This window comes from Pteropus alecto, unplaced genomic scaffold, assembly GCF_000325575.1.
Source record: "Pteropus alecto unplaced genomic scaffold, ASM32557v1 scaffold311, whole genome shotgun sequence".
In the NCBI taxonomy this organism is placed as follows: Eukaryota; Metazoa; Chordata; class Mammalia; order Chiroptera; family Pteropodidae; genus Pteropus; species Pteropus alecto.
Genome location: NW_006431916.1, coordinates 542049 through 569803, shown reverse-complemented (window position 1 = coordinate 569803; position 27755 = coordinate 542049). Strand labels below are relative to the sequence as shown.

General features: G+C 52.8%; 1 protein-coding gene across 8 annotated transcripts in view; it reads left to right on the top strand.

Annotated features, from left to right (window-relative positions):
• The window catches only part of TNK2 (tyrosine kinase non receptor 2), a 38605-nt gene extending 15724 nt beyond the window's left edge, over positions 1-22881 (top strand). For 2 of the 8 annotated variants that reach the window (XM_015600285.1, XM_025041856.1), the window contains exons 2-15: positions 3805-3985; positions 5015-5085; positions 7000-7221; positions 8131-8283; positions 8794-9071; positions 10502-10628; positions 11024-11170; positions 11254-11348; positions 16156-16350; positions 17763-17854; positions 19167-20512; positions 20613-20708; positions 20836-20995; positions 22083-22881. In XM_015600285.1, coding sequence (XP_015455771.1) covers positions 3823-3985; positions 5015-5085; positions 7000-7221; positions 8131-8283; positions 8794-9071; positions 10502-10628; positions 11024-11170; positions 11254-11348; positions 16156-16350; positions 17763-17854; positions 19167-20512; positions 20613-20708; positions 20836-20995; positions 22083-22120 — 3183 coding nt within the window. In that variant the 5' untranslated portion in view covers positions 3805-3822 and the 3' untranslated portion in view covers positions 22121-22881. Of the gene's footprint in view, positions 1-3804; positions 3986-5014; positions 5086-6999; positions 7222-8130; positions 8284-8793; positions 9072-10501; positions 10629-11023; positions 11171-11253; positions 11349-16155; positions 16351-17762; positions 17855-19166; positions 20513-20612; positions 20709-20835; positions 21000-22082 lie in introns of those variants that run through there. The other 6 variants (XM_015600298.1, XM_025041857.1, XM_015600289.1 and 3 more) reach the window with 5 other exon arrangements.
• The last annotated feature ends 4874 nt before the right edge of the window (positions 22882-27755 follow it).

Sequence of the window (27755 nt, the reverse complement as noted above, 5' to 3'; positions counted from 1 at the left end):
TCCTGCTCCCGCCGCCCTCTTGGCAATGATTCAGAAAGGTCCTTTTTCAGCCAGTGTCAGAGCTGCTCAGCTGAAGAGGGAGGGAGGAGAGAGAGAGGGAGGGCAGTTGGGTGGGGGAGCCAGGGAGTAGGACTGGAGCTGTGACCACTGCACTGGAGAGAAGACAGAGAAACAGGACAGAAGACTGCTGCAGCCAGCCGAGAGGAGTGAACCTGCTCCTTGCCAGACTGGCCAGCTGTAGAAACGGCTCTGCAGCAGAGAAAAGGGGTGCACCCTATTCTTCTGCCCCATTTCTCACCCCTGGTGTGGGATTTGGGAGACTCCTGGGGCAGACCTCTGGCTAACTTCCCTTCTGGACAGAACCTGAAATTCAGGAGGTGAGGTCCCTGCTCCCCCACGTCTCAGGCCAGAGTCCCAGGACCCAGGCAGGGGGTCCAGCTCCGTGGAGATGCCAGCAGCTCGTCGGTTCCCTGGCCTAGAGCTCTCCTTCCCGCTCCTGGCCAGACTACGGCGAAGACTGTACACAGTGAGTGGGGGGCAGGGGTCTGAGGCAGACTGGGCTGAATCAGCTCCTCAGAGCCAGCGCTAAACCGAGGGGCAGAGAGTAGCGCTGGGAATGGCCGAGAGACACCCCTGTGAGGATTTGACAAGGGGTGGGGGGGGTGGGGGATTCAGGGCCTAGCGGTCTCTCCCCTAAGGTCATTGGCAAGTGTTAGAAAAGTGTATGTGGGAAGTGTGCATGCATCCCAGAGAGCGACACGGGTCTGACACAGGTGTGCAGACTGAGGTCTGAGCTGGGGCCCGCAGAACTAGTGACTGACTGACTGAGCAGGAGGTGGGGAGCGGAGAGCTGCAGCAGTGCTCCAGCTTCACAGAGAAACTTGGGCTGGAGAGGGGAGTTAGGAGTGGGAGGGGACTTGTCTAGGGTCACCCTGGACTTGGTGGCGGGGCTGGGACTGGGACCCTGTCTGCTTCTCACTGGGATCCCAGTGTTCTGTCTTCCCACACGCGTCCCTAGTGGAGCAGCCCTGTTGCCTGGGGTTGGAGAGCAGGGAGGAGAGTATACAGCAGAGCAGGGAGATTTGTTAGCTGGTGTTTTCAGGGAGAAGGAACAAGCTGGACTGTGCTTTTCAGGGGAGGGGCCTCTGGTTCTTGCCCAGCCCTGACCACCAGGGCGTGGCTTTGATGTGTTCTCAGCAGCAGCTGCCTCGTGCCCCCAAGGCAGGGTAGGAGTGGGAGCCTGGAGCCCTGGAGCTGGAGGTCTGGGAAGGAAGACATCAGGACCCTCACACTGCTTGCCCTGGTGGCAAGCCGCGTGGGGGGCTGAGCCATGTTGGGGTGGGGTCACTTTGCTCCAGTGACGGGATGATAACAGTGGACATGCTGGGCCTACCGTCCCCGCTTAGGCCAGGGGAAGACACTGCTGAGGTCAGCATACCTTTGGGGCTTTCTTCTGAAAAGCAGTGGTGCCCTGCCCTCGTAAGCCCACAGCCCCTTGTTTGTAGCAGATGGTTTTGTTGAGTGTAAGTGAGTTAATACAGCAAAATGCTTAGAACTGTGCCTAGCATGTAGTAAGAGTAGTTGTTGAAGTATGTTGCAGTTGTTTTTATTATTATCTTTCGAAAATAAAATTAATAGAAACATAACCCATTTACTGTGTTATGTGTGTGTATAGTCAGTCAGCGTAATGCCGCCTGTAATGTGAAGGAGAAATAAAAGGAAAGTAATTATTTCGTGTATTCTAATATGTCAGGACTCTGACATAATGAAGTAGGTGCTAAGACCTCCTGTAGAACGACCATGAAGGCAACATCTACAAGTGCTGACTGAGGGGAGTTTTGAACTAATAAGGATGGGTTGCCTTCAGTGACATTTTTTTTGAATAGCAAACAGCTTTGGTTAAGTTCTGAACAAAGCAAAGGCCAGTCTTCCCTTAGGTTAAACGGTAATTCTAAGAAAATTCAGTGTGTATTAAAACTATAAAAGTATTCCTGTTCATATGTAGAATTTTATTCTAGGTTCAGATGATTATAAATAAATTTTTTCACCTGCGTGAGTTAAGTTGCGTGAGATTTGAGACAGTATGTGAGGCTGTCCTGTGCCTTTTAGGGTCACTAGTGTTCTTGTTCCCCAGCCACCCACTAAAGGTCACTAGTGGCCCCCCAACATTGTGACAACCAAAAATATCCCCTAGGGGGCCGTATAACCTATGTGAGAACCATCTGGACAGCGGGTTATGGCTTAAAAGTTTGAAAAGCCCATCTGGCCCAGCCACCTTGGTGGAAGAGCCAGAGTTTGAACTGAGGATCTCTCATTCCCATTTGTCCCTCTATACTACCCTGAGCTGCCTGGGAAAGTCAACTCCTGGCACTGGGTTGACAGCACTTCTGGGAATTGTGGGGGCAGGAGGCTCACACTGGGCCCGAGCTGCAAGTGCGTACTTCTCAGTGTGACCTATGATGAGGGCTAAAGGACGAGGTCACCTCTGATTTGGGGAGGAGAGGGTCGTGGGCAGCTGGCCTTTTCCTTCTTACCTGTTTCCTCAGTGGGGATTGAACACAGGTCAAGCCCTTAGCTTTGAGGTCTTACTTGGACAGGGATGGCTTTGGTGTCCGGTGGGTCAGGCTGCTTAGCTTTGAGGGTGCCATAGGCCTCTTTCTCTGGGCCTAAGAGAGGGTAGGTCAGAGGTCACTCACTGGTAGCCCTTTGGCTGATTGTAGCCTGTACATGTGTTTTGTTTGGCCAGCAGAGAGAGAGTGTGTGTTTCAAATTTGAATTAGTTGACATAGTTAAAAAGGAGAAAGACACAATGTTAAGTGAAAACAAGGAACAAGGTGTGAATATTTGTGTGTGGGAAAAACAATCTGGAAGGATACGTAAAAGTCATTAATGGCATATGGCTTTGGGGATGGGGAGCTAGGTGGCTGTGGAATTTGGGAGGGAATGAGACTTTATGGCTCCTGTGTGCTCTTTGAATATTTTAGCACGTGCATATATTACTTTTTCAGAAAAAAATTTTAATGGCAAGATTTCACATGTACATTCAGATTTTTCGAAAAAATTGACAGCTTTGACAGCACTAGGCTATAGTCTGTTGTGACAGCGGTTGACAGGAGCTGAGCGGTGCTGTCTCTTGGAGCTGGGTGTGAAAGCCTACCCCACCCTCACCCCTCCCTCACCCTCACCCTCGCCCCTTCCTCTTGTCTTCCACTTGCTGTGGTCCTGGAGGCACTTGAGTGGAGGCTTGTGGAGCGGTCTTTGGATTTGGAGGGAGAAGCTGTGGTGATGTCAGGCATTGAGAAGAACTTAGCTAGAGCTCATCTAGGCCTGAGCTCTTCCTGTGGGGTCTGTCAGGTCTGGGGAGCCCATGGATGGGTCCCAAGGGACACTGTACCCCCGTCAACATTTTTTTAATCAAAACTTTATTTCTCATGGAGACACAAATCTATAGTTGTCAGCAGATACTCAAACGGCTTATGACCTCAAGAGAGTTTGAACCGATGGGGAATCTGAAAACAGAGAGGTTGATCTCAGGTCACTCAGCCACGGATCACAGATTTTGGGAGTGAGACCTGACTCCAGGGCCTGTACTGTATCCCAACTGCCCTAACTCTACCCTTGTTGCTGGCAGCAAAGGGGAGCAGGTGGTTGGTCATAGGCTATTCTGTACAGCTAGTTTGAGGAGAAAGAAAGTGGTTTGAATCCTTCCCTGCAGCAGCATAGTAAGATGCGTGTGAGCTTGGGGCAGGGTCCTGTTACCTCCCTGCATCTCTTGGTCACTGAGTCATTTTTCCCTCCCCGTAGAGGCTGGGGAGCAGCAGCATGCAGCCGGAGGAGGGCACAGGCTGGCTGCTGGAGCTGCTGTCCGAGGTGCAGCTGCAACAGTACTTCCTGCGGCTCCGTGACGACCTCAATGTTACTCGCCTGTCCCACTTTGAGTATGTCAAGAATGAGGACCTGGAGAAGATTGGCATGGGACGGCCTGGTAGGTGGGGACATGGGCCTAGCTCGTTGTTTCTCTCTGATCATTTACCTCCTCTGTCCTTGGGATTGCCAGCCATATGGAAGAGCCCTCCCCACCTTATTCCAGAGGTGGCATAGCTGAGAACTCTCCCTGCCTACCCAAGAGTCCCCATGATGGGGTGGGGGGGCCTCAGTAGATGTCACATATAATGAGTGCATGAGAACAGTTTGCACTTGTAAAGGTGAAGCGGAGTTGGAGGAGTCTTACTTAAAGCTCTAACTCCCACCTCTTTTTGTTTTTTCAGACCTTTGTAGGATGTATTTCCTCCATCTCCTCCTCTTTTATACATGTAGAATTGAGTCTGTTCAGAATATCTTGAGGGGTCAGTGTCCAGAAATCTGTATGAAGAAGAGATTAAAAACTCTGATTTTCTTTTAATCTGTGTCTTTTTTTTCTCACGAAGATCTGCTCTTACTTGAACTAACTCTCCCCCTTGCACAACAATCTACTCTATAAGTTGAACTCATTTCTTTTCTACGTATTGATCCTAAAAGTAGTGGTTGCAGCATCTAGAATTAATGGTGTTTTTTTATAGGACATTAAAAACTTATTTGTGCATTCAACTTAGAATAACTAAATAAATAATAATATGCTTAACTGATAATGCTACTGTTGGCCTGGATAATTGATATTTGATGCCGGTAACGTAATAACATTTTATAGGAGAAAAACTCAAAATTGGGAAAATTCTGTTACCTCGATTTACTTTGTTCTCGAGAGTTGGGAAAAGAGCACTACTGTTCAATTTTGGTGGTTAAAAGCCTCCGGCCCAGTTCAAGAACCTTCGCCTAGTTAGTGGAATGCAGTGACCATCTGGCTAATTGCAGCCCCTGGTTGGTTGGGATGCTTTGTTTCCTTGGTGTCATTGTGCTGGGCAGTATCTAGTGGTGGACTCACCCCAGGGGACCAAGGAAGCGTGCAGGTGGGCAGCAGTCTCCCTGGGGGGCTTGAACATCCTTAACAGCATGGGGTTACCCTTCCCTCCCTCAGGCCAGCGCCGGCTGTGGGAGGCTGTGAAGAGGAGAAAGGCCATGTGCAAGCGCAAGTCCTGGATGAGCAAGGTGGGTGGACGAGGAGTGAGACGGGCTGGTCTCAGGGGTCCCACTCTGATGTCAGGGGTCCTACTCTGATGTCAGTCCTGGGAAACGTCCCTCATTCCCGGGCAGTATAATCTCACACTTTGTACAGACCTTCCTCCTCCAGGGTCTTATCGGGCAGGGTACTTGTAGAGCTGCCTGGCCAAGTGTCTGTCTCTGCCAGAGACAGCACTTGGATACCCTGCGTGTAGCCATGGCTTCACATCCCCTCCTGCTATATGGTGATGCTAGGCATGGAACAGGCGCTGGTTGACAAGTGTGCCGTAACTTGAGCCCTTGCTCTCTCTGAGTGTTGGGGCCAGTGTGTAGCATGAGGTGGTGGAGACTGTCTGGACCCAGGACATTTTTGCTTTGTTTCCCTCCTCCCGCACCCTCCTTAGTCCATGTAGGGTTTCTCTGGTCATCTGGCCTTGCTGACAGCTTCCTTCCCCACAGCCTCCTCTCACCCGCTTTGCTCTAATTTGGGTCTGTGGAGTAGTGAGTCCATGGTCTGACTTAGTGGAACTTTGCCCATTGTCTGGAACACAATGCAAGAGGAAGTGAAGCAGCCAGGGCCTTCCCTCCCCACTTCTGGCCTCAGGGCTGGAAGGCGGGCAGGCAGGACAGAACAGCTGGATGGGGATTGGGCAGCATAGATTTCCTGGCTGTGATCTGGCAAAGGAGCTGTCTCTTGGGATCCTGTAGCCTTTTCTGGGGACATTGTCCTGGTCCCTTGCCCAGGTTTTAGGGAAGGATGAGTGTGTTGGGGCGGGCGAAGGCAGGAGGGAAGAGCTGTGCCATGTATCAGGATCCAGGGGTCTTGGATCTGCCACGGCATGCAGGAGGTTCTCTGGCCAGTGAGCCTCTCCAGACTTGAGGCGGCTCTTTAGTAATAAGACAGTGCTGGTCACACTTGCCCAGTTCGTGTCACTCAGGCCATGGGGAAGGTCCTTGCCAGCTGAACATTGTTTGCAAATATAAGGGATTCTAGTTACTGGGAGGAAGGACAGAAAAACCTCCTTGGGAGGGGCCCTCAGATTGGAGACATCCCATATAGATAAGGTTCTGCCAGCCTTAGGGACAGGGGCCTGGCTGGGCAGATTCTGCAGCCTGAAGCCAAGGCTTTAGATGCCCAGTAGGGGTGGCCAAATCAAACTGAGGAGCCAGCTCTGACCCTCAGGGCCTCCTTCCTCCTGTCCCCGCACCTTTGGCCCCTTCCCTCTCCAGCTCAGGCTGCAGAGTTCTCTTCAGTCTTCCTCTTTTCTAAATCCTCAGCTCTAGGCATCCCTCCAGAAACCCAGCTGTCTTCCCAGGCCCTTCCCCAGCAAGGCCTTGCTTCATCTGCACCCCACACACGCTCATGGTCCAACCTCAGGCTCAAATTATCCTCTCCCCTGGCAGGATGAAGGGCAGCCGACTCCCCAGGGAGGGTGGAGATAGACAGTGCCAAATGGGCAGCCCGGAGAAGGGGCCAGGGCTAAAAATGGACAGAGGGGTGTTTATAGCAGGCCCCTCAGGCTCTTGCCGATCTGCTTGGGTTAGGGGCTAGAGTCTCTGTTGGGTAAGGGGTACAGGGAGGGATGGGTGGGGCAGGAGGTAGTGCCTGGAGTGGCTTCAGGCTGTCTCAGACCCCCCAGCTGGGCGTGGGGCCACAGTAGCCATAGGCTACATGCCTGTCAGTTCATTTCTGGCACATACCCTGAAGCCACACTGAGGCTGTGGGTTCCTGTTTGGGGGTATGGTCAGGAGGGGTGTGAGCCTCTAGCCAGGCTGCCCCCTAGCAGTTTAGCAAAGCCAGGACCTATCTGGAAGCCTAGCTAAGGGCCCAGTGGGACAGGACTGAGTGACTGGCTCTGGGGCCTCAAGAGTTCCATCTGGCCTCTGGCTGCCTTCAAACAGGTGTTCAGTGGAAAGCGGCTGGAGGCTGAATTCCCCCCTCATCACTCTCAGAGCACCTTCCGGAAGACCTCGCCCACCCCGGGGGGCCCAGCAGGGGAGGGGGCCCTGCAGAGCCTCACCTGCCTCATTGGGGAGAAGGACCTGCACCTCTTCGAGAAGCTGGGAGATGGCTCCTTCGGCGTGGTGCGCAGGGGCGAGTGGGACGCCCCCTCGGGAAAGACGGTGAGCTTTTTGGGTCCTGTGAGGCGTGGCAAAGGGACAGGCCCCTCTGCCCTCGGAGGTGGATTTGTCCCTCTGCTGGGATATGAAGGGTGCTGGGGACGGGTCGCAGAGTGGCTCTCCCTGGAGTCCACTCAGGTTTAACTACACATGTCTGTTTCTTTCTTAAATTACAGAAATAATTTACTTATTATAAAGTTTGGAAACTATTTAAAAAGCGAGAAAAAAAATGCCTGTAATCTCACCACTCAGAAGAAACACAATATTTCTGCCTTTTTTTCCCCTTCAAGTATTTTGTTGAATTTAGTTAAGATACAAATTTTGGATATAACTTTTAAAATCTTGCCTTTTCTTTTGGTATTGTATTTAAAAATTTTCCCCAGAGGGGTAGATAGCATGTATATAATAAAACATACAGTGCTTCAGTGAATAGTTCAGTGAATTTTTACATATGCACAGACTCAGGTAGCCACACCCAGATCTGGATATACAACATTGCTGTCATGCCAGAACCTCCCTCCTGCTCACACTGAGTAGCCCCTTCCTCTAGGGGAAGCACTTCTGTCACCCTAGATTAGCGTTTTTACATTATATTTAAAGCATTTACCTTTTATACCAAAACTATTTTTAATATTCTATAATATTTTAGTGTCCTATCATACTGGTCATCTCTTGCCTAATGGTTGGCATTTAACCTAAGCATTCTCTGAGGAAGGGGAGGTCCAGTGGATGGCCTCGGGGTCAGCCAACTGCCCTCATCCAGCCAGGCCAAGGTACCTGTGGCATGCTCACCCACCCGGATGAGCAGATCTGAGGCCAGGATGTTTGAGCTGAATTGGAGGGAGGAGAAGGTTGCCTCAGTATTGGGGACTGGGGCCTGTCTTGACTCCCTGCAATCCCCACTTGGGGCAGGTGAGCGTGGCTGTGAAGTGTCTGAAGCCCGATGTGCTGAGCCAGCCAGAGGCCATGGACGACTTCATCCGGGAAGTCAATGCCATGCACTCACTTGACCACCGAAACCTCATTCGCCTCTATGGTGTGGTGCTCACGCCACCCATGAAGATGGTGAGTACTGTGGGTGGGAGAGGCCGGTGGTCTCTGGGCCCCAGGTGTGTCCCTCCTCCTGCCTGTGCTGTGATTTACTCTTTACATCTTGGTGAAGGTCCAAGGTCCCCCAGACCCTGCTTTGGTCCCCGACCTGATGTGGCAAAGGGTTCACAGTGGTCTAGCCTGGTATTGACTATGCCTGCAGGAGCCCGTGTCCATCTCTGCATTTTGCTTGTGTTCATTGGCAGAGAGTTGTACCCATGGGAGGAGCTGGCCTTAGAGTTTAGTGCTTGAAATTTCTAACCTGAGCCTCTTCGGGTTGTTCCTCTGGGCCTCAGTTTCCCACATTGCCTAGAAGGAGAGGCTTGGGAAGCTGTAGGACTCCTAGAGGTCCCTAGAGGACAGTCCAGGAAAGCATCGAGCATGGCTCTGATAGGCCCTTAGGAGGAGACTGGGATCCCAGCACAGAGTGCTGAAGGAGGGGCAGGACTCAGCCTCGCTTATTCCTCCTGCCGCCTCTGACTTCAGGTGACAGAGCTGGCGCCTCTGGGATCATTGTTGGACCGGCTTCGCAAGCACCAGGGCCACTTCCTTCTGGGTACTCTGAGCCGCTACGCTGTTCAGGTGGCTGAGGGCATGGGCTACCTTGAGTCCAAGCGCTTTATTCACCGTGACCTGGCTGCCCGCAATCTGCTGTTGGCCACTCGAGACCTGGTCAAGATCGGGGACTTTGGGCTGATGCGAGCACTACCCCAGAATGACGACCACTACGTCATGCAGGAACATCGAAAGGTGCCCTTTGCCTGGTGAGGGGCAGGCGACTTGGGCTCACAGGGCCTGCACTTCACCCTGTCCCACTCTGGTCCCTGCATACCCAGACGTCAGAGCTTCCAAGGCCTCTACACCCACAACCCTTGTCTCTGCTACCCTTCTTGTGTTCCCATCCATTCACTCATCCATCCAGGAACTTTCATGTGCCAGGCACTAGACTACATAGGAATAAGAGCTGTGGGGACTCATAAGGGTTTCCTGAAGAACTCAGTATTAAGTTTTGGAAATATCAGGAGACGTTAGCCAGGCAGACTGGTTGGTGAGCATGTTCCAGGCAGAACTAGTGGCAGACAGGGCTCTTGACTGTGATCGGGGATATTCACCAGCACAGGAAGTGGTCCCTGGCCCTGCCCTTCCCCTTGTGTGAGCCAGTCTTTGTGCTGAGACCAGCATGGTCATCTGGTGTCAGAGGCACCAAAGGAGTTTAGTCCCCCCGCTTTGGGGTGGGAGGAGTTCATCCAGTTCAGCTTGGCAGAAAACTTCTAATCCAGGAAGTATGGTCACCCTACTTAGTAACCGACTTTATATCTAGGGGGACCATACATTCTGGATTATTCCTGTTGTCGTGGAGTAATTTGTAGTACCCCCCTTTCATACTCAAGCATCCTGGTTTGGGTGGTAAATTATAAGGTCACCTATTTCTATGCAGCCCCCTTAAACCAACTCTGAGTTGAGCAGGTTATTCTTATTCTGTTTCACAGATGAAGAACATGAGGCTTAGAGATCTTAAGTGACCTTCTCTGGGTCCTATCCCTTTGAGTGGCTAGGCCAGCTCTCCAGTCCCATGAGAGATCCTCTGATTCTCTATCCAGAGTGGCTTCCTCGCTTTTTATGCCTCAGCTCCCCTGGAGTGCCCCTTTGCCAGCTCTACTGCAGTGGCGTTTCTCCTCACCCAAGGGGGCATCCTTGAGGGAGTGTGCGGATGTTTGGGTGACTGTTTCCACACATTTTGCTTCTTCCCCAGGCCCCATCCAGATTTCCCACCCACACCTTCCTGATGAAATGAATGACCCAAATGCTAGGATCCTGCCCAAAATCTGGAAATTGTCATCTTCCCACCACAATTAGAAAACAGCCTCAGCTCTTATCCCCCTGCCATCGCCCTTTGCCCTTCCTCGAGTCTCTGACCTTCCTTTCCTTGCTTCCCTGAGCTGTGAGCTTCACCTTCCGACCCCAAGCCACATGGGAGTAAAAGCCTTGAGCATAGATGGTTTTCTCAAAGTCTGTGGTCTACATAGTTAAGATATCCTGCCTTGTCCGCTTCATACCATGTTCCCAGTACCTGCTGTTGAACCTGGCACATGAGGCACCAACATGCTTTTTGAATGAGCATTTTATGTCCATTGGGGCTGTTGTGGGTGGGGGTGCTCTGAGAGGCCTTCCGTTTGACCCCTGCTTCTGCCAGGTGTGCCCCTGAGAGCCTGAAGACACGCACCTTCTCCCATGCCAGTGACACCTGGATGTTTGGGGTAACATTGTGGGAAATGTTCACCTATGGCCAGGAGCCGTGGATTGGACTTAATGGCAGTCAGGTGAGAGGGCGGGGATGTGCCCCTCATAGGTGGGTAGTGGTTGATTTGATCCCAACCTGGCCCTGCAAGAACTGGCTTTTACCTGCTGGAGTCTTGTCCTCCACACTCTGTATCTTCATGACCTCTCAGCTGAGCAAAGACAAGGGCCCCCAGCGGTCAGGAGAGGGACAGGCCGGGGCTTGCTGTTATTCTTAGCCCTTGCCACAGCTACCTGTCTGGAGACCCCAGACTCAAGGATAAAGGTCAGAGGCCTGGGGAGAGGCCCTGCCCCCAAAAGCAGACATCTCTGGGATGCAGGCATGGTGGCCCATGCTCCGGTTGCATAGGCTAGAGGGAAGGTGGGAAGTGAAAGGCTGGGTGCTATGTGTGTCCTCAAACTGCATCACTGTGTCCAGATCCTGCATAAGATTGATAAGGAGGGAGAGCGTCTGCCCCGGCCTGAGGACTGCCCCCAGGACATCTACAATGTCATGGTCCAGTGCTGGGCTCACAAGCCAGAGGACAGACCTACCTTTGTGGCCCTGCGGGACTTCCTGCTGGAGGTGAGGGCAGTTCTGTCCATGGGGCTGAGGTGTCCAAGCAGGGGTCCATCCCAGGGTGGGCAATGACATGTCTCCGCTCTTAGGCCCAGCCCACTGACATGAGGGCCCTTCAGGACTTTGAAGAACCAGACAAGCTACACATCCAGATGAACGATGTCATCACCGTCATCGAGGGGAGGTAGGGAGCATGGGAGCTGCGTCTGCATTGTCTTGAAGTGTGCAGGGTGGAGGGGCTGGCTGACCAAGAGCTCTTCTGCATCCACGGTTCTCATGGCAACACATAGGCTGTGGTGGGCCTGAGCTGTGCAAGGATGGGAGGGCAGGCCTGGATCTGCCCCTGAGTGCTTGGGGTTAAGTACGCATGCAGGTGCTCTTGCTTTGGGGGTGTTTTCCTGCCTAGCACCACCTCCATCACCCTTTTCTCACTCTGCTCCAGCCCTGGCTGTGTGGGTCAGAGCCAAACTGCCATTATGGTGAGGCAGCCAGGCCTCAGGACCACAACTGGAGACTCGAGCTCCTAAACTTCCTCCTCTAATCCTCTCCCTCCCTTTTCCTTCCTGCCTCCTCCCAGGATAAGAACCCTTGACTACCCACAGGGGCATAGTTCAGTACCCCAAAACCACTCCACCCTCTTCCTGGCAGCTCCTGCCTTCCCACTGGGCCCCACTGCTCTTGCCCAGGGCTCCCCTCCGTCCTCTGCTGGGCCTCCCACCCTGGTCTCTGTCCCCAGGCTCCCTTTGCAGGGCATCGTTCCTGACCCTTTCCTCCTCTTTACACCTTGCAACACATGTCTATCTACAGGCAGCATCTCGGGCAGCCCCCAAAAGCTCCTGCATGGAGCCGTTCACACCACCCTCTGTTATCTGTGCCTCAGGGTATCTGAGGAACTGGTTGGGGCAGGGCAGGCACCAGGTCCCTTTGGAGTAGGGGGCAAGCATGGAGACCTGGAAGAGGAAGGAAGCAAAGGTAATTCCCTGTACTCTCAGTGACTCTGACTCAGAGCCAGCAGAGATGAGGGCTGGGTTGCTTTCCACAGAGCCTTTTCTGCCTGGACTTTAGGTTTGGGGATCTGTCTGGCCTTTGGTTAAACCTTGTGCTACAAGTGGGGTTGGTACAGGGGAGAGCCTCTGGGTCTCAGTCAATGGTGGAGTTAGTCCTGGGACTTAGGCTGGTTGTGGAGAAACGAAACCTGCACTGCTGTGGCCCCAGTACCTCTTCCCCAGGCCAGGGCTCCCCTCACCTTTGGGCACAGTATCTGGGAATAAGAATGACATACCAACAGCTTAGTGGCAATGGACAAAAGCAGAAAGTTTCTAGGAGGAGAGACCTGGGGGACAGAAAGGAATATAGTCTGTGGTTTGGAGCTGAGGGGCCAGGGAAGGGACTGTAGGCCTGGCACTCTGGGGGAGCATTCTGGAAATAGGAAGATTAGGGGTGAGGGCCCCCCATGGAGGTACATGTTAGGACCATAAGCCAGAAGTCTGGGTCTGCAACCATTCTCACCTCCAGGAACCAGAGGGCTTTGGACTTGACCCCTCTGTGCCCTGTAGTCCCCAGGTCTTGACTTCTCCCATCCCTTGCTCTCAATGGAGGCCTGTGTGCCAGGGCCCAGTGTTTCCCAGGGCTGACTCGGGAGCTTCCTATTTTTCAGGGGCGTGTGTCTCTGGAGCTAACGCCCTGGGTCATGTCTGGAGCTGGGCAGGCAAGGGGAGGGGTCAGGGAGCCCTCTTCTTGGGAGGCTGCTGTGGGCATGTCCCGCCCTGCCCTTCCATCACAGGCTCCTTGCTGCCTGCCAGTGTGGGCTCTCTGGGCTCCTCCTCCAGGGCCACCAGCCGACTTGGACCACAGTGCCTGCCCTTGGTCCTTGGAGCTGCTCAGGATGTGGGAGGTGAGGGGCAGGAGGCCATGACAGCCGGTGGAGCTTTGGGAGTGGGCCTGTGTGTCGGTGGTACCAGAGCTTTAACTCTGCCCCCTTGTTTCCATGGTGCCTGAATCTGTTTGGCTAGTTCTGTCTCCATGTCTCTGGGTGGGCGGGCTCTCTGTGAGTGTCCCTTTGGGCCTGGGTTTGTACTTGTGGGTCCCTGGCTGTTTCTCTGTCTCCTCTTAGTCTGGCTCTGAGCTCTCTCCCTGTCTGTGCCCTTCCGTTGGTCTTGGATTTCATCTGGCGGAAGCTGTCTTCAGCATTTGTTTCCTAGTCCAGAGTCTGGGAACCCCCTGCCCCTGGCTCTGACTGGTTCTGAAGGCTTGGGGTACCAGACAGTGGGCAGAGAAACACTTCACTGTTCCGTGAGTCAAGCTCATGAGGCTCAGTCTAGACAGGGGGACAGACAATGTCTGCTCCTTCCAGGGGGTCTTACTTGGAGCCTGGGATGGCTTGCAGCACTTCTATCTTCTGTGTTTATTGAGTTGGAGAAGGGGGATACAGGTTTTTGAAATCCTTCCGTAGGTCCTTGGCCTGTCCTGGACCCTGGAGCCTCTGCTTCCTGTGGTAGGTGAGGGAGGAAGAAGCAAGGGTCTGTGTTCCTCAAGGCCAGGGGCTGCCTGGGACACCCAAAGAGAAGTGGGTGGGGTGGCGTTTTGAGCAGAATGTTTAAGCCACATTTGTCAGCCATTTGTGGATTAACTTAGGCCAGGACTGGGACAAGGGGCCGAGATTTCAGAGGCTGGTCCCTAGTGGAGTTGGGATATCTTTAGGTAGTTCTCAGTCCAAGCCTCAGCTTCCTAGGTGCTGCTTCACATTTTGCTTATTCCAGGACACTGACAGGTAGCAGGAAGTAGAAAGTTTTTGCTGGAGGTGCTAGGCCCTTTCCTCACACCCTAGGGACTCTCCTTCTGTGTCTTTGTCTGTCTTTGCTGCAGTGACTGTTGGTTGACATGATGGGCCTGGCTCTCCTGTTGTTGCCCAGAATGGACCAAGCTACAGGTAGCTTGGCCCCACTGAGTCTTAGAGGGAGACAGGTGGGCAGTGCAACATAGCTTTGACCATCTTATTGGCTATCTCAGGAGTTAAATTTAAGCCTTGTCAGGGTCAGTGTGCTTGGGGTGCAGTCCCCAAGGGGCCTCTTTCTCACACACGTGCTATCCTCTTGACTCCCCCTCCTAGGAGCAAAGACATTTTTGAGGAGTAATGTCAGGACCCCCAGCAGTCATGGGGGCTCTCTCCTCAGCCATACTTGTAATGAAGGGAGGTGGGCTCGGTGTCCCTTCTTGTTCTCAGAAGTGGCTGCAAAGGGGGTCCACACAGGAAGGGCATGGTCATGGTCTTGGCCATGAGTCCATTGTGCCCTGTACTGCATGTCTGCCTCGGCTACATTTCTCACCCCAGTTAATGAGCACCTCTGAAGAGGCGTGGAGAGCAGAGTTCAGTATCCAGCCCTGGGGTTGCTGTCTGAGACAGATCTGTGGAGGGGCTCTCAAAATCCAGGGAGTGTTGAGGGAGGGTAGCAGCAGGGTACCTTGGTGCCAGGCATGTCTCCCTACCCTCTTTCCTGGTGGCCCTCAACCTCAGCTGGTCCTGGGGGGTATGGGGACAGCGTTTTTCTCCTTGGAATGGCCCTGCTATTTTCGGATGGGCTTTGTCCCTTCCCGGGTGTTGTCCTCCTCTCTTCTTCCTTCCTTTCCTGCCCTTCCCACCCGGAGGGCAGGGTGGTAATCACAGGGTTGCTGTGTCTGTGGTGGGCCGGTCAGCGACCTTGTTTACAAGGAGGCTGGGCTCCTGTCCCTCCCCTGCCTCACCTCTCAGCTTCCCTAGGACTGCCGTGCTCGTGGGGTTCAACTTTTGATGTCTGGAACAGGCTGTTTGGGGGTCACGATGCCCCAGTGGGCCGCCTCACCTCACGGAGGAGGGTCCTGGTGCTCAGACCTTGCTGCCTCCTTCCAGCCTCCAGTCTCCCCCAGTTCCTCCAGTCTTGCTGCAGTTTGGAGACCTCTCTTTACACCCCTAGCCATAGACAGGTGGCATGCAGGTGGGGGATTGACAGGGCTTGTAGGTTGGTGCCACATGTGTCCACTGCAGCAGCATAAGGCTGTCACCACCTCTGCCTTAGTCCAGATGTTGCCCACGTTGTCAGAGGTGAGTGACCCCAGCAGCAGGTGCAGGAGCCTCGCCTATTGGTTTTTTGGCATTCGAAGGTGTTCTGTTCTTCCTTGCCACCCCAGGGGCTTGGGCTGCCTGACAAGTTGTGTGTCTGTCTGCAGTCAGAATGAAGGGCCAATAGTCCAGCCACACTGGGAGGCTGGGTTCCCTTCTCGCCCCTTGTTTAAGATGGGATTAGAGCTCCTTCCAAGGAAGTGGATGGGATGAGGGCGAGGGTCCCACAGCTCTACCAGTAGCTTGTGAGAGGCACTGGAGATACAGTAACCGGTGACGTGAAGGCGTGGGTTGCCCCAGGTGCTTCCAAATGCATGAAGGAGCTAGATTGTGGTTGGAGGGCTTGGCCTCAAGCCCGGTGCCGAGACCATGGTGCTCTCTTGGGCCCCCGAAGCTCATAACTCTTGGTACTGGGCTGAAGAGTGAAATCAGGTGGCCAGAAGAGGACCAGGCTCCAGTTCTTGTCAGAGGAGGAGGGAGGCAAGGTGATATTTGAGAAGGGCTCTGGCTTTACAGACTAACAGCTAGATTTGAATCCTGGGTTTGCTGCGATCTTTGTGGTAACTGTAGGCAAGTCATGTCAGTTGTTTGAACCTGTTTTCTTATTTGTAAACTGTAGGAAAAGCTGTCTTACCCACCTAGGTATCTTACAATAAGGCTGTATGCCAACAGTCAGGTCCTGTACTGTGGGAACAGCTGGGCTTGGGGGGCTGCTAGGCGGAGGCCGGCTGATGGTGGACCACCCTGGTCCTGGGGCCTTGACCCACATGTTCCCTTTTGCCAAGGTGGTAAGATATCATAGTTAATAGTTAAAGAGCTTGGTATGGGAAGGGTCCCACTCCTTGGGGCTGTCACACCACACCCTGGTGCTCACCATGTCATCCCTGTTGGGCAGGGCTGAGAATTACTGGTGGCGAGGGCAGAACACACGGACGCTGTGTGTGGGGCCCTTCCCTCGCAACGTGGTGACCTCCGTGGCCGGCCTGTCAGCCCAGGACATCAGCCAGCCCCTGCAGAATAGCTTCATCCACACGGGGCATGGCGACAGCGACCCCCGCCACTGCTGGGGCTTTCCTGACAAAATCGATGAGTGAGTACTGGGCAGGGCCCCGCCGGGGGATCTGCGGCCAGCAGCCCCTCCCCGGGCATGCAGGCTCTTTCAGTTTTCCAAAGTCCCCGTCATAACCAGAGGGTAGAGGGTCTCTTTTTGCCCAGCAGCTTTTTCCTACCAGCAGGATCAGGGTTAGGACAAAGGATGGATCCTCACTGGCCTTAGGAAGATGGCCTTGGGAGCAGCTTTTGGAAACAGTTCAGTGGGAAAGCCTTTTTCATGACCCCTATCATTTGAGTAGCAATCTCCCTTCTCTTGCTGGTAGTCGCGAGCCCAGGAGATTGGAACTTGCCCTGTCAGGCCCAGGGGTACAAGTCACAGAAAGAGCTCCCTGTGGGGGACTTCAGAGCACACGTTAGGCAGCAGCTCAGCTCCCTACCTGCTGCTCACTCTGCCTAGGATGGGGGTTGAGTCTCCTTTAAGTGAAAGGATGAGGTCACTGCAGGCATCTAGGGAGGATACAGAGAAGAATTAGTCACTTCCTGGGTGCCCTGCCCCTGGATTCCACCTGGCAGTTCTTCATGCCAGGCCTCCATGCTTCTGCTGGCCTCAAGGGGCTTCCAGGCCCCTGTTCTCAGCAGCCATTGTTCCTCTGACTTCTGACACACGTTTTTGCCCAGAGGGCCATGGTGAAACAGACCCTTCCCCTCTTATGTTCCCACACACCAGAGCATTAAGCTCTGGGAGGGCAGCCCCGTGTGTATCACTCACAGAGCCAGGTGAGAGCCTGAGAGAGTTGGGGCAGGAGAGCACAGACACTTCCAGAAGGAAGCCCGGTGCCCTCTGCCCTGCCCCTGGCGTGCCGTGGCCAGCCCAGCCCCATTCCTCCAGGCTTTAATCAGCCACAGTGACTAAGTCCCAGATCCTGACAGTCAGCACAAGGTTGAGGGTGAATTGGGAGCAGAGCGGGTGCCTCCACTCCTGGCAGTAGGGTTGAAGGGTGCCTCTTGCCCACCCTGACCGGGGAGCGCAGCCGGATGCCTCTGGGCCTGGCAGCAAAGAAGAGTGTGCCAGTAGGTGGCTGCCGGGTGTGGGTCGGGGTGCCTGCCGTGGGTCGGGGTGCCTGCCGTAGGGGTGGCAGAGGGCCAGCTCTGCCCTTGTAGGTTGTTCCTGGAGCCCCTACAGCCCTAGGCTTTTTCACTGGCAGTCAGGAGCCCTTTCCTGTCCCCTCTTCACAGCGCCCTCCACTGGTTACAGAGTTGCTCTGTAGAAGGGCGCTGCTGGGAGTTAGAAGTCCTGTGCTGCAGATGCTCATCTGTGAGAGCCTTGGACGAGGTGGTCCCTTAGATGCCCGAGCCCACCGGACAGGCCCGGCATCTCCTCCAGAGGTTTCCTCACTGCCACCACTCCACAGTGGTCACCCGCCCTCTGACCTGGTTCCCTCCCCACAGACTGTATCTGGGAAACCCGATGGACCCTCCGGACCTGCTGAGCGTGGACCTGAGCGCCTCCCACCCAGCCCAACATCTGGGAAGGGTGAAAAGTAAGAGCCCCCAGCTCCCTGGCATACCCGTTCCTCGGCTGGCCTGGGGCACTATCTTTTCAGGCCAGCCCTGAGCTGGCTATTCTGGCTCTGAGATGATGGTTGGGTCAGGGCAGCAGGGGGACAGCTGTGTCCCTGGCTCCAGCTGGGTGTGGGGTGGAAGATGAGAGGCAGCTGTATCCGCCGAGGTGGGCATCCTCGGTCAGTCTTGCGTTGGCCTATGGCCTTAGCTCTCTCCACCCTCATCCTTCTCACCGTGCTCAGAGCCTAGCCCTTCCTTACCCCGCCTAATCCCACTCTCCTCTCCAAAGCCAAAACTACTCCACAGGCTTCATCTTGGCCAGGAGCCTCATCCACCCCCTAGATCCTGGGCCTGTCATTCCGGAATACGGTTTTCCCCATCCTGCCGCCCCATTGCTTCCCATTGCTCTTGGGTTTGTACACTCATTCGCCCCTGTTCACTGCGCTCTCTCTCTTTCTCCACGCTCCGCCCTCTTGTCTGGCTTTTCTTCCTCCCTTGTCCTCTGTCTGTCTTGCTCTTCCCCTCTCTCCCCTCTGCATGGCCCTTCCTGCAGGGGAGCCTCCACCTCGCCCACCTCAGCCTGCCATCTTCACTCAGAGTAAGTGGGGCTGCTCTCGGTGCCTTGGCCCCTGCCCCCTCTCTCCTGTCATTCCTCCTCTCATCCTGGAAGGTACAGAGTCCTGGTGACTGGCTGGGTGGGAGGGGAAGTGGGTGTGTGCTGTGAGCTTTAGCTGGCCCAGCATGCTTGCCTCTCCCCACCCCACCCCCCAGAACCTGGGCTTCTGGAGCAACTGTGTGGTCCCGGCGCCCAGCTGTGCCCCTCTCTGCCATTGCCTGCCTGCTTCATTCCCTTTGGGACTTGCAGAGGCTGGCCTTCCATGATGGTGGGTCAGGAGTTACTGTTGCTCTTATTGGTAGGGTTGCCCATAGCCCCTGCCTGCACTAATGGCCTGCTGTAATGGGGGGTGGGGTAAGGGTTACTAACCAGGGCCCAGGGGTAGGGGCTTATGGGGTCTTGTGCAGATGGAGGGGGCATCAGAAGCAGGCGGGTTTGGGGTTTTGCTTGCTTTAGCTGAGATAGAGGCAGGGGCTCACCCACCACGTAGATGTTTGACGGTGCCCAGAGCAGGCTCTCCCCTCCCGTTTGGACAGGGTCAGTGTGTGCTGAGAGTTTGACAGCTGAGAGGGCCGATCTCCGGGGGAGTTGGAAACACTTGGCTTTTTTCCCATAACCCAGCTTTCCCGTCCGCCTGCCTGACACTGCCTGCCCGGGTCTCCTTTCCATTACAGAACCAACCTATGATCCTGTGAGTGAGGACCAAGACCCCCTGTCCAGTGACTTCAAGAGGCTGGGCCTGAGGAAGCCAGGCCTGCCCCGTGGGCTGTGGCTAACAAAGCCCTCGGCCCGGGTGCCAGGCACCAAGGCAGGCCGCAGCAGCGACAGTGAGGTCACACTCATCGACTTCGGTGAAGAGCCTGTGGTCCCTGCCCCAAGGCCCTGCGCACCCTCGCTGGCGCAGCTGGCCATGGACGCCTGCTCCTTGCTGGACAAGACCCCGCCGCAGAGCCCCACTCAGGCACTGCCCCGGCCCCTGCACCCCACGCCTGTGGTGGACTGGGATGCACGCCCGCTGCCCCCGCCTCCCGCCTATGACGATGTGGCCCAAGATGAGGATGACTTTGAGGTCTGCTCCATCAACAGCACCCTGGTGGGCACCGGGGTCTCTCCTGGTCCCAACCAGGGCGAGACCAATTATGCCTTCGTGCCTGAGCAGGCGCGACTGCTCCCGCCCCTGGAGGACAACCTGTTCCTCCCTCCCCAGAGTGGGAGCAAGCCACCCAACTTGGCCCAGACCGAAGAGATCTTCCAGGTGCTGCAGCAGGAGTGCATGCAGCAACTGCAGGTCCCAGCCAGTTCTCTGGTCCCCTCACTCAGCCCAGTGGGCGATGACAAGCCCCAAGTGCCCCCTCGGGTGCCCATTCCCCCAAGGCCCACGCGCCCACGAGGCGAGCTGTCTCCAGCCCCTTCAGGCGAGGAAGAGATGGCGCGGTGGCCTGGACCTGCCTCCCCTCCCCGGATACCTCCCCGGGAGCCCCTGTCCCCTCAAGGTTCGAGGACCCCCAGCCCCCTGGTGCCACGTGGCAGCTCCCCGCTGCCATCCCGGCTCTCAAGTTCACCTGGGAAGACCATGCCTACCACCCAAAGCTTTGCCTCAGACCCCAAGTATGCCACACCCCAGGTGATCCAGGCGCCTGGCCCACGGGCTGGTCCCTGCATCCTGCCCATCGTCCGTGATGGCAAGAAGGTCAGCAACACCCACTACTACCTGCTGCCTGAGCGCCCACCCTACCTGGAGCGCTACCAGCGCTTCCTGCGTGAGGCCCAGAGCCCCGAAGAGCCAGCTGCCTTGCCCGTGCCCCTGCTGCCCCCACCCAGCACCCCAGCCCCTGCTGCCCCCACTGCCACTGTCCGACCTATGCCCCAGGCTACTCCAGACCCCAAGGCCAACTTCTCCACCAACAACAGCAACCCAGGGGCCCGGCCAGCAGCCTTGAGGGCCAGTGCTCGACTGCTACAGAGGGGATATCCTGGAGACGGGCCAGAGGCTGGACGGCCAGCAGATAAGATCCAGATGGTGAGTACCAGACCTGGCTACTGGGTAAGGAGGGGCAGAGGCCCAAGGGCCCTGGAAGAATGGCCCCAAGTGGTGCTGACGGGTGGGTGGGTGTGCCCAGCTGCAGGCCATGGTGCATGGGGTGACCACAGAGGAGTGCCAGGCGGCCCTGCAGAGCCACAGCTGGAGTGTGCAGAGGGCTGCCCAGTATCTGAAGGTACCACCACCTCCTGCCCACTCTGGATTTCAGGGACCCTGAAGACTGTTCTACTCTTCTCCCCCTCCTTACTGCCCCGCCCCCTGGCTCTCTGCCCCCACCCTGATCTGGTGACCCTTGGCCCCAGTGTGTCCCATGGCACCACCCTCTGCTCTTTAGGTGGAGCAGCTCTTTGGGTTGGGTTTGCGGCCGCGAGGCGAGTGCCACAAAGTGCTGGAGATGTTTGACTGGAACCTGGAGCAAGCCGGCTGCCACCTTCTGGGCTCCTGTGGCCCTGCACATCACAAGTGAGTGAACGCCACACCCTGCCACCTTCCTGTCCCCAGAGGGATGTCCTGGAGCACACCACTCCAGGAAAGAGCCCACTCAGTTCCTTGCAGGCCATGCACAAGCAGGAGTCATGGCTCCCCAGCCAGGAGGAGGGAAGGTGGGCCCCGGTCCCAGGCAAAGACCGTTGTGGATGAGTAGTCTCTCCTAAGCGTACTTATTTAGACTTTTAGTCACTTGGTTCACATGAACTAATGAGTAAAAGGCAGTTGTAGGCTTTCTGGTTACAGGGGGTTTATTTGCCCAGCTCCTCTCTGAGCGGCCTTCAGAGAGCAGCAGTCGAGGACCCAATGATTTAAACAGATGTTTCTCACCTCTGCATTTCACAGTGCAGTTTAAAGTAACACAGTTTTAGTGCCTTTTTAAAGGAAAGTCTAATCAAAAAAATTCATTACTTTCCTGTAAAGAATTTAAACATATACATACCTAACAAAATAATAGTCATAAACATAACAGTGATAGGTAGTGTAAATATACATATGTGAAAGTTTTAGCAAGTCAAAAGTGGTGAGACAGTTTGATCCCAACGTTGTCCCTCAAGAGGCCCTGGTGGAGTGTGGGGTTTCAGAGCAGTGGGGCTGCGGACAGCCCAAGGGAGAGCCCAGCCTCCTGCTCACCACCGCGTCGGCTCACGTACCCGTCCCGATCTCTCAGGGTCCTCATCTGTAAAGCGTGTGAATGACGGTGCGTCTCTTATAGACAAGATTAGAATTTAGGAGGGATGCCTCATCTGTCACACCTCACTGCAAGTGTCTGGCACACACGACACCATTAGTAAATTCTTACTAATTTGCATCCAAAAGTTTAAGCTTTACTGTGTCTGTCAACCTTGGGTACTCTTAATACACAGTCCTGCTGGTCTCTTATTTTTAGTTCTTTAAAGAAAAAAGGCATCCCAGGATGATAAGTTCCAAAATTATTGCCTAGAACTACTAGTTTTCAACCGATATGCCTGGCACTGAGACGCCCTCCTACACTGCGCATTCCATACTCTGTTGCACTAGTCCTGTGGATGGAGGGTCTTTCTGGTTCTTTCCCCTGCTTTAGGCGCTGAGATGTCTGGAGAGCCAGAGGGTCTGCCCTGAAGAACTCCGTTGAGCCTGTCCTTCTGAGGAGGGTGGAGAGATGCCCATCCCAGGCCTGGAGGACTTGCTGCTGCCTGCTGCTCCCAGTGGCAGAGGGAGACCAAGGCAGCAGGAGGCTGGGAGCCCTACCTTGCCTGTCCCTCCCTCACCCAGTGCTGTCCCTGCAACTTCAGTTCAGCCCTTGGTGCCCCTGGCCAAGGTGTAGGAAGGAGCCCTGTGAAAGCAGGCCTGGAAGTGGCCTCAGCAGGCCCTGCGACTGACTAGCCTCTGGCTCTACCGGGTCGGGCCTGTGGCAAGAGTGTGTCCCCAAGTCCTGCCGTGGGGAAGCGAGGCTTGACCACAAGCTGGGAGGATGTGTTGTCCACATGGAAATGTGGACCAGCAAAGGGCTGGGCCCTTCTCCAGGAAGCCCCTGGTGGGCAGTTGGGGTGTTGGACAGAATGTGACTTGTGGCTTTGCCATGGACATGTTACGGGACTTGGCTGGTCTTAGGATCTTGTGCCTAGAAATAGCCTGAGGTGGCTCAGGAAGCAGAGCAAGGGTGCCAGATAGTTCTCTGGCAGGGACCAGGGCCCAAGGCCCCAGAGTTGGAAGGAGACCAAGGGGGCAGCTGCCCTGGAGGGACACCAGTGCTTCCTCTGACCCCACTCCTTCCCTGTGTGTTCCATGTTTCCCCACCAACTTCTGTTGCCAAAGTTGCTTCCCCAGCTATGGATATCTGCTTCTTCCAGAGAAATAAAGTTAGTTTCTATTTTATGTTACTTGTGCCTGCCTGTGTCTTTGCTTCTTGGTCAGCAGCCTGAGGCCTCGAGGATCCCCAAGCCAACTGCCATGTGGCTAGGGCAACAGGCCTCATAGCACCACCTATGGACAGAGGGAAGAAGTGCAGGCCTGGTTGACCCTAAGCGGTCTCTCCCCTTCTGGGGCTGGCCGAGGGTCAGAGACCCCACTGGATGTAGTCACTGACTCACAGTCCCCGTGTTTTTGCTCTAGAGTTCCATAAGGCAGGATGTACTGCACGAGAGAACATAACAATTAGCTAGAGTTAAGCTAGAAATTCAGTAACAAGGAAGGCTTCAGTATGTCTTACGTATTTTAATTCTGTTTTTTTGAATGACTAGTATTTCACAATTTTCAAAATTCAAAAGGACTGAACAGTATAGGGTGAAGTCTCCCACCCCAGCTTTCCACCTCCCCTCCCCAGAGGCTGCATTTATCATCAGTTCTCGTGTGTTTCTTGTTTTTTTCACTTACAGTATTTTGAAGAGTTCCTTAATCACTGAAAGAGCTTCCACATTCTTGTTTAGGGTTGCATGGATGTATGGATGTACATAATCTATTTAACCAGACCCCTTTTGATGAAGGAACATTTCGGTTTCCAATCCTTTGCAGTTACAACCACTGCTGCAATAAACCGGATATGTGGGTTATTTTTCACTTGGAACTGAGGGATGAGTTCCTAGATGTGGGACTCCTGTCAGAGTGTGTGCAATAATGACCGATCTTTCTGAATTGCTCTCCTTAGAGGAGGTGGTTCGGTTGTCACAGCCACCGAGGTGTGAGAGATTTCCATGGTTTTAGCTAGTCTGACAGGTGGAAAACGGTGTCTCTAGTTTTAATTTGCATTTCTCGAATGAACATCTAAAAAATTAGTTGGGCCATTTATATTTCCTTTTCTATGAGCTACCTATTAATACCTTTGGCCCATTAAAAGTTAGATTTTTTGATCTGTTTCAGACTGGTTTTGGGGAAATTACTAGATCAAGGAAATTAGTCCTTTGAGCTTTATCATATTATCTGAATTATAGGAAAAGAGGTAAATCATAAGAAAGTAAGCTGATGGCTTGGGTTTACTGAAAACAGGCCATTCAGGATGGATCCTGGGCCTCTGTGTCTGTGACTCTAGGCTGGCCTGTCTGGTGGGCTGCACCCTGGGAGGTCTGGAGCCTTCAGATCCAGACATATTCTACCTAGCCTGTTCACTAAAGCAGAAATTAAATGATATTTAACTGACCTAAAAAAATTTAGTTAAATACGTAAAAGGGAAAAAATACTAAGTAACTTTTGGGCATTGTTGCTAGACCCAGATTCCATTCTTAGCTGTTTGATCTTGGAAAAGTTACTTAACCTTTCTGAGCCTATAAACTGGGAGAGAATAATTCCTACTTTACAGAACGGTGGTGAGGATTAAATGCAGTCACGTGGGTAAAACATTGTGTTTAGTGCATGGGCCATGGTAAGTACTCAGAAAACTGTAATCATTATACATTTTATTTTTCCATGTTCCTGCCTGCCTCTATCAATAGCTTACATTATACACTCACCACAACTCTGTACACAATTGTCTTCTTTTCACATTTTCCCTTAATGTGTTTTTGAAACTTTTTTTTTTTTTTTGCTACAAAGCCATTCCTATTTATAGGTCATAGACATTTTTTACTCCATTTTTTTAAATCGCTTTTTGGTAAATGATGACCTGTCAGAGGTAATGTATTCCAGAAAGATTTTTTGTAAGGGTGGAGCACTAGAGCATCTGAGGGTCCCTCAGGGGATCAGGTAACTCAGTGTACTGGTCTTGCCGGACACACAGTTCCCTAAATTCCAGGGTTTTCCTGCTGTTTTGCTCACTTCCAATCAATCACTCTGCCAGCTTTTGCCAGCATGTCCTGGGTTTATTGAAAATAATTGTAAGAGAGTGAGGGTGTTGAAAAAGCTGACCCAGGTTGGATAGTCGATATGGAGAGTCAAGTCAGTGAAAAAGATTCGTTGGGCACCTCTGTGTCAAGCCCTGACGTGGGAGATACAAGTTGAACAGCCATTCTGCGCTCTAGGGAACTGTAACATTATAGCAAGAGGATGAGTACTTTCAGAGCGATTTATGCCAGGTGCCTCAAGAGCAGAAGAGGTGATTCCGCAGAGGAGGTGGCTCCCTGGAGGAGGTGACGTGTTGACTTTATGGGGAAGAATGGGCATGCCAGGAAGGTAAGGGCATGAAAGCTTTGCAGGTGGAGGGAACTGCACGTGCAAAGCTATGGAGGGGCAAACTGGCTTGTCCTAAGCTGAACTTTGGCAAGGCCAGCACCCATCCTTTTGTTACATTTTTGGGGCGGGTTGCAAGTGTTTTTTGTGTGATCCTGGTGAGTGTGGCAGGCCTGGATCATGAAGCCGCTGGTGTGAAATGCTGAGTTCTCTGACTTTGTAGACAAAAGCAGAGGAGAGTAAGAGAAATGAGGTAGTACCTGTATTTTTAAGAAACAGCTCTGCTTAGAAGTGGCTCACTACTCCATGAATGGAGAAAGGATTTAGCACACGTGTCACTGCACACCAGGAACGCAAAGGGGTTCATCTTTTGAAGCAAATTGTACAGAAATTTGAACTTGGGGAATGGAAGGACCTGGAATCTTTGGCTAGAGCAGAAGTTTCCACAGGCCAAGTCAGGGCCAGTGCTGGTCTAGGGTCAAGTTTTCACTGGCCTGAGGTGAAATAATATAAACCACACAATTGAAGTTTCCTTAAAATAAAATGTATTGAATTTCAAGAACTGTCTTTATTCTGAGATTTTTGTCTTCCTACATTTTTGGTATTGAAACAGCTATTCTTGTGTCTAGGTGAGTGGTCTCATCTAGCTGTGATGATAGTAGTGGTACGTGGTAAATTTGTCCCCATGCCCTTATGTAGCAATGCTATGTCAGCCTGCTCTCTCGAGCAATTATTTTAATGATCCCTGAAATCTTTCTTCAGAACCCTTAGGAAGTGCTTTCATGTTAGGCAGCACCATCTATTGGCAACATGTGACATTGCAGTCTCAGGCTTAACGTCAGGGGAGGGATAAGACTGTGTAAAGTCATTGCCCAATAAATCAGTTAAGTCCAAAAGCTGCTGGCTCAAGCCCATGAGTGCTTACAGGGCCTCATCTCAGGGAAGCTCGTGGGTGAAGGAACAGGTTCACCTGCCATCTGGAGCCAAAAGGCCAGCTAGGATCTAACGCCAGGAAAAGGAACTAGGTGAGGGGCTCTGTAGGAGGCTACCCCTAAACCTAGGAGAGAAACGTGGGCTACCTGGGAGGACACTGCAGGCTAAGAGAGAGCGTGCAATCACTTGCCAGTGAAAAGTCCTGGGGTGACACAAGTGCCCTTTGGGCAAGTGCCTGTACTTTTCTTGTAATGTTTTTATGATTGTCATACATGCTCCTTGTTGAATGGCAACATTCAGAAAAGCGCAACAAGAGAGAAAATTACCCGGAAAACTACTCGAAATTTTGAAATATTTTCTTCCAGTTTTGTTCCTGTGCCAATATGTGTTGTTATGTATCATGGTTTTATAAAAATAACATCATCTGGCTTGTACTGTCATGTAAACTGCCCTTTTTACTTAATATTTTACACTCAAGCAGTGTTTATTTTTAATTCACTTTCCTAAAGGATATTTGGACACTGCATATTTTTCATCCTATAGAAATGAAGTGTAGAAATTCTGTTATTTACCACATTGTTTTTTTAACATTTTTATTTTGTGACTTTATTTTAACAAATATTGATAAACGGCTTTCCAGAAAGAGTTATCGCCTTTATTAAAATAAAACGTGTTTTTAAAGAGAGGGCTTATATTTTGGAGATATGTTTTAAAATATTTCTGAATGAAGTGATCTGCTAAGGGTAGCCCAGACAGTTGGAAGAAATGGGCCATGAGTTGATAATTTTTGAGGCTGGTGATGGGATGTGAGAGCTCCTCGTGCTACTTGATTAAGAGGATGAATGAACCTTCCCATGATAAAAAGTTAAACAAAAATACATGCACTCTCCAGGTAAGGAAATTCCCACTGGTCCAGCTGTCTCCTCTGAAGCTTTCCCTTTGTTCCCGCTGCCACCACCAGGATGGCCCCCAGGGCTGCATGGCTTCTCCCTTGCATCTTCCTTCTTGGCTCTGGCCCAAGGTGGGCAGAATCTCCCTCTCTTGCCGGCCTTTGTGAGCTAGAGACAAAGTGGAGCTTTACAAACCACTGAACCCAATTCTGAGAGAAAAATCTGCAGTCCTGTCATCACAGCCCCATCATGGGCCCTACCCTGTGTGCTCACCCTTTATCCTAGGGCCTTGCTTCTGAAAGGGTGGCACGAGGTCCGGTCGCATCAGTATTACCTGCAAGCCTGTCAGAAATGGGGAACCCAGGCCCCGTCTTGGACTTAGTGACTGGAATCTTCGTTCTACCAAGATTCCTCTGGGATTCGCGGACGCAATAAACTGTGTAAAGCCTTGAACTGAGGCAGCTACTACACTCCTGGCTCCTTGGAACCGCTGGTCCTCTCTAAGCAGGGCTGTGCTCCCTGCCCACTCTCCCCGATGACCCATCACTCATCCTACCACCCCCCTTTTTTTGAGTAAACAATTTGTTTTTAAAATATACATGTGGAATTTACCCATAGCAGTGTTTATAATAGTAGACAACTAGAAACCATCAAAATGTCTGATCATAGGAGATTGGTTAAATATATTTTATCCATAGTATGGGAAATAACAGCAATCTAATCCTTTAAGAAGTTCAGTTAATATTCAATTAATATTTAAATTGATTATTTCTGAGTGATGAGATTGTGGCTATTTTTTTTTTTTTAAACTTCTGTTCTATTGCAAAATGGTT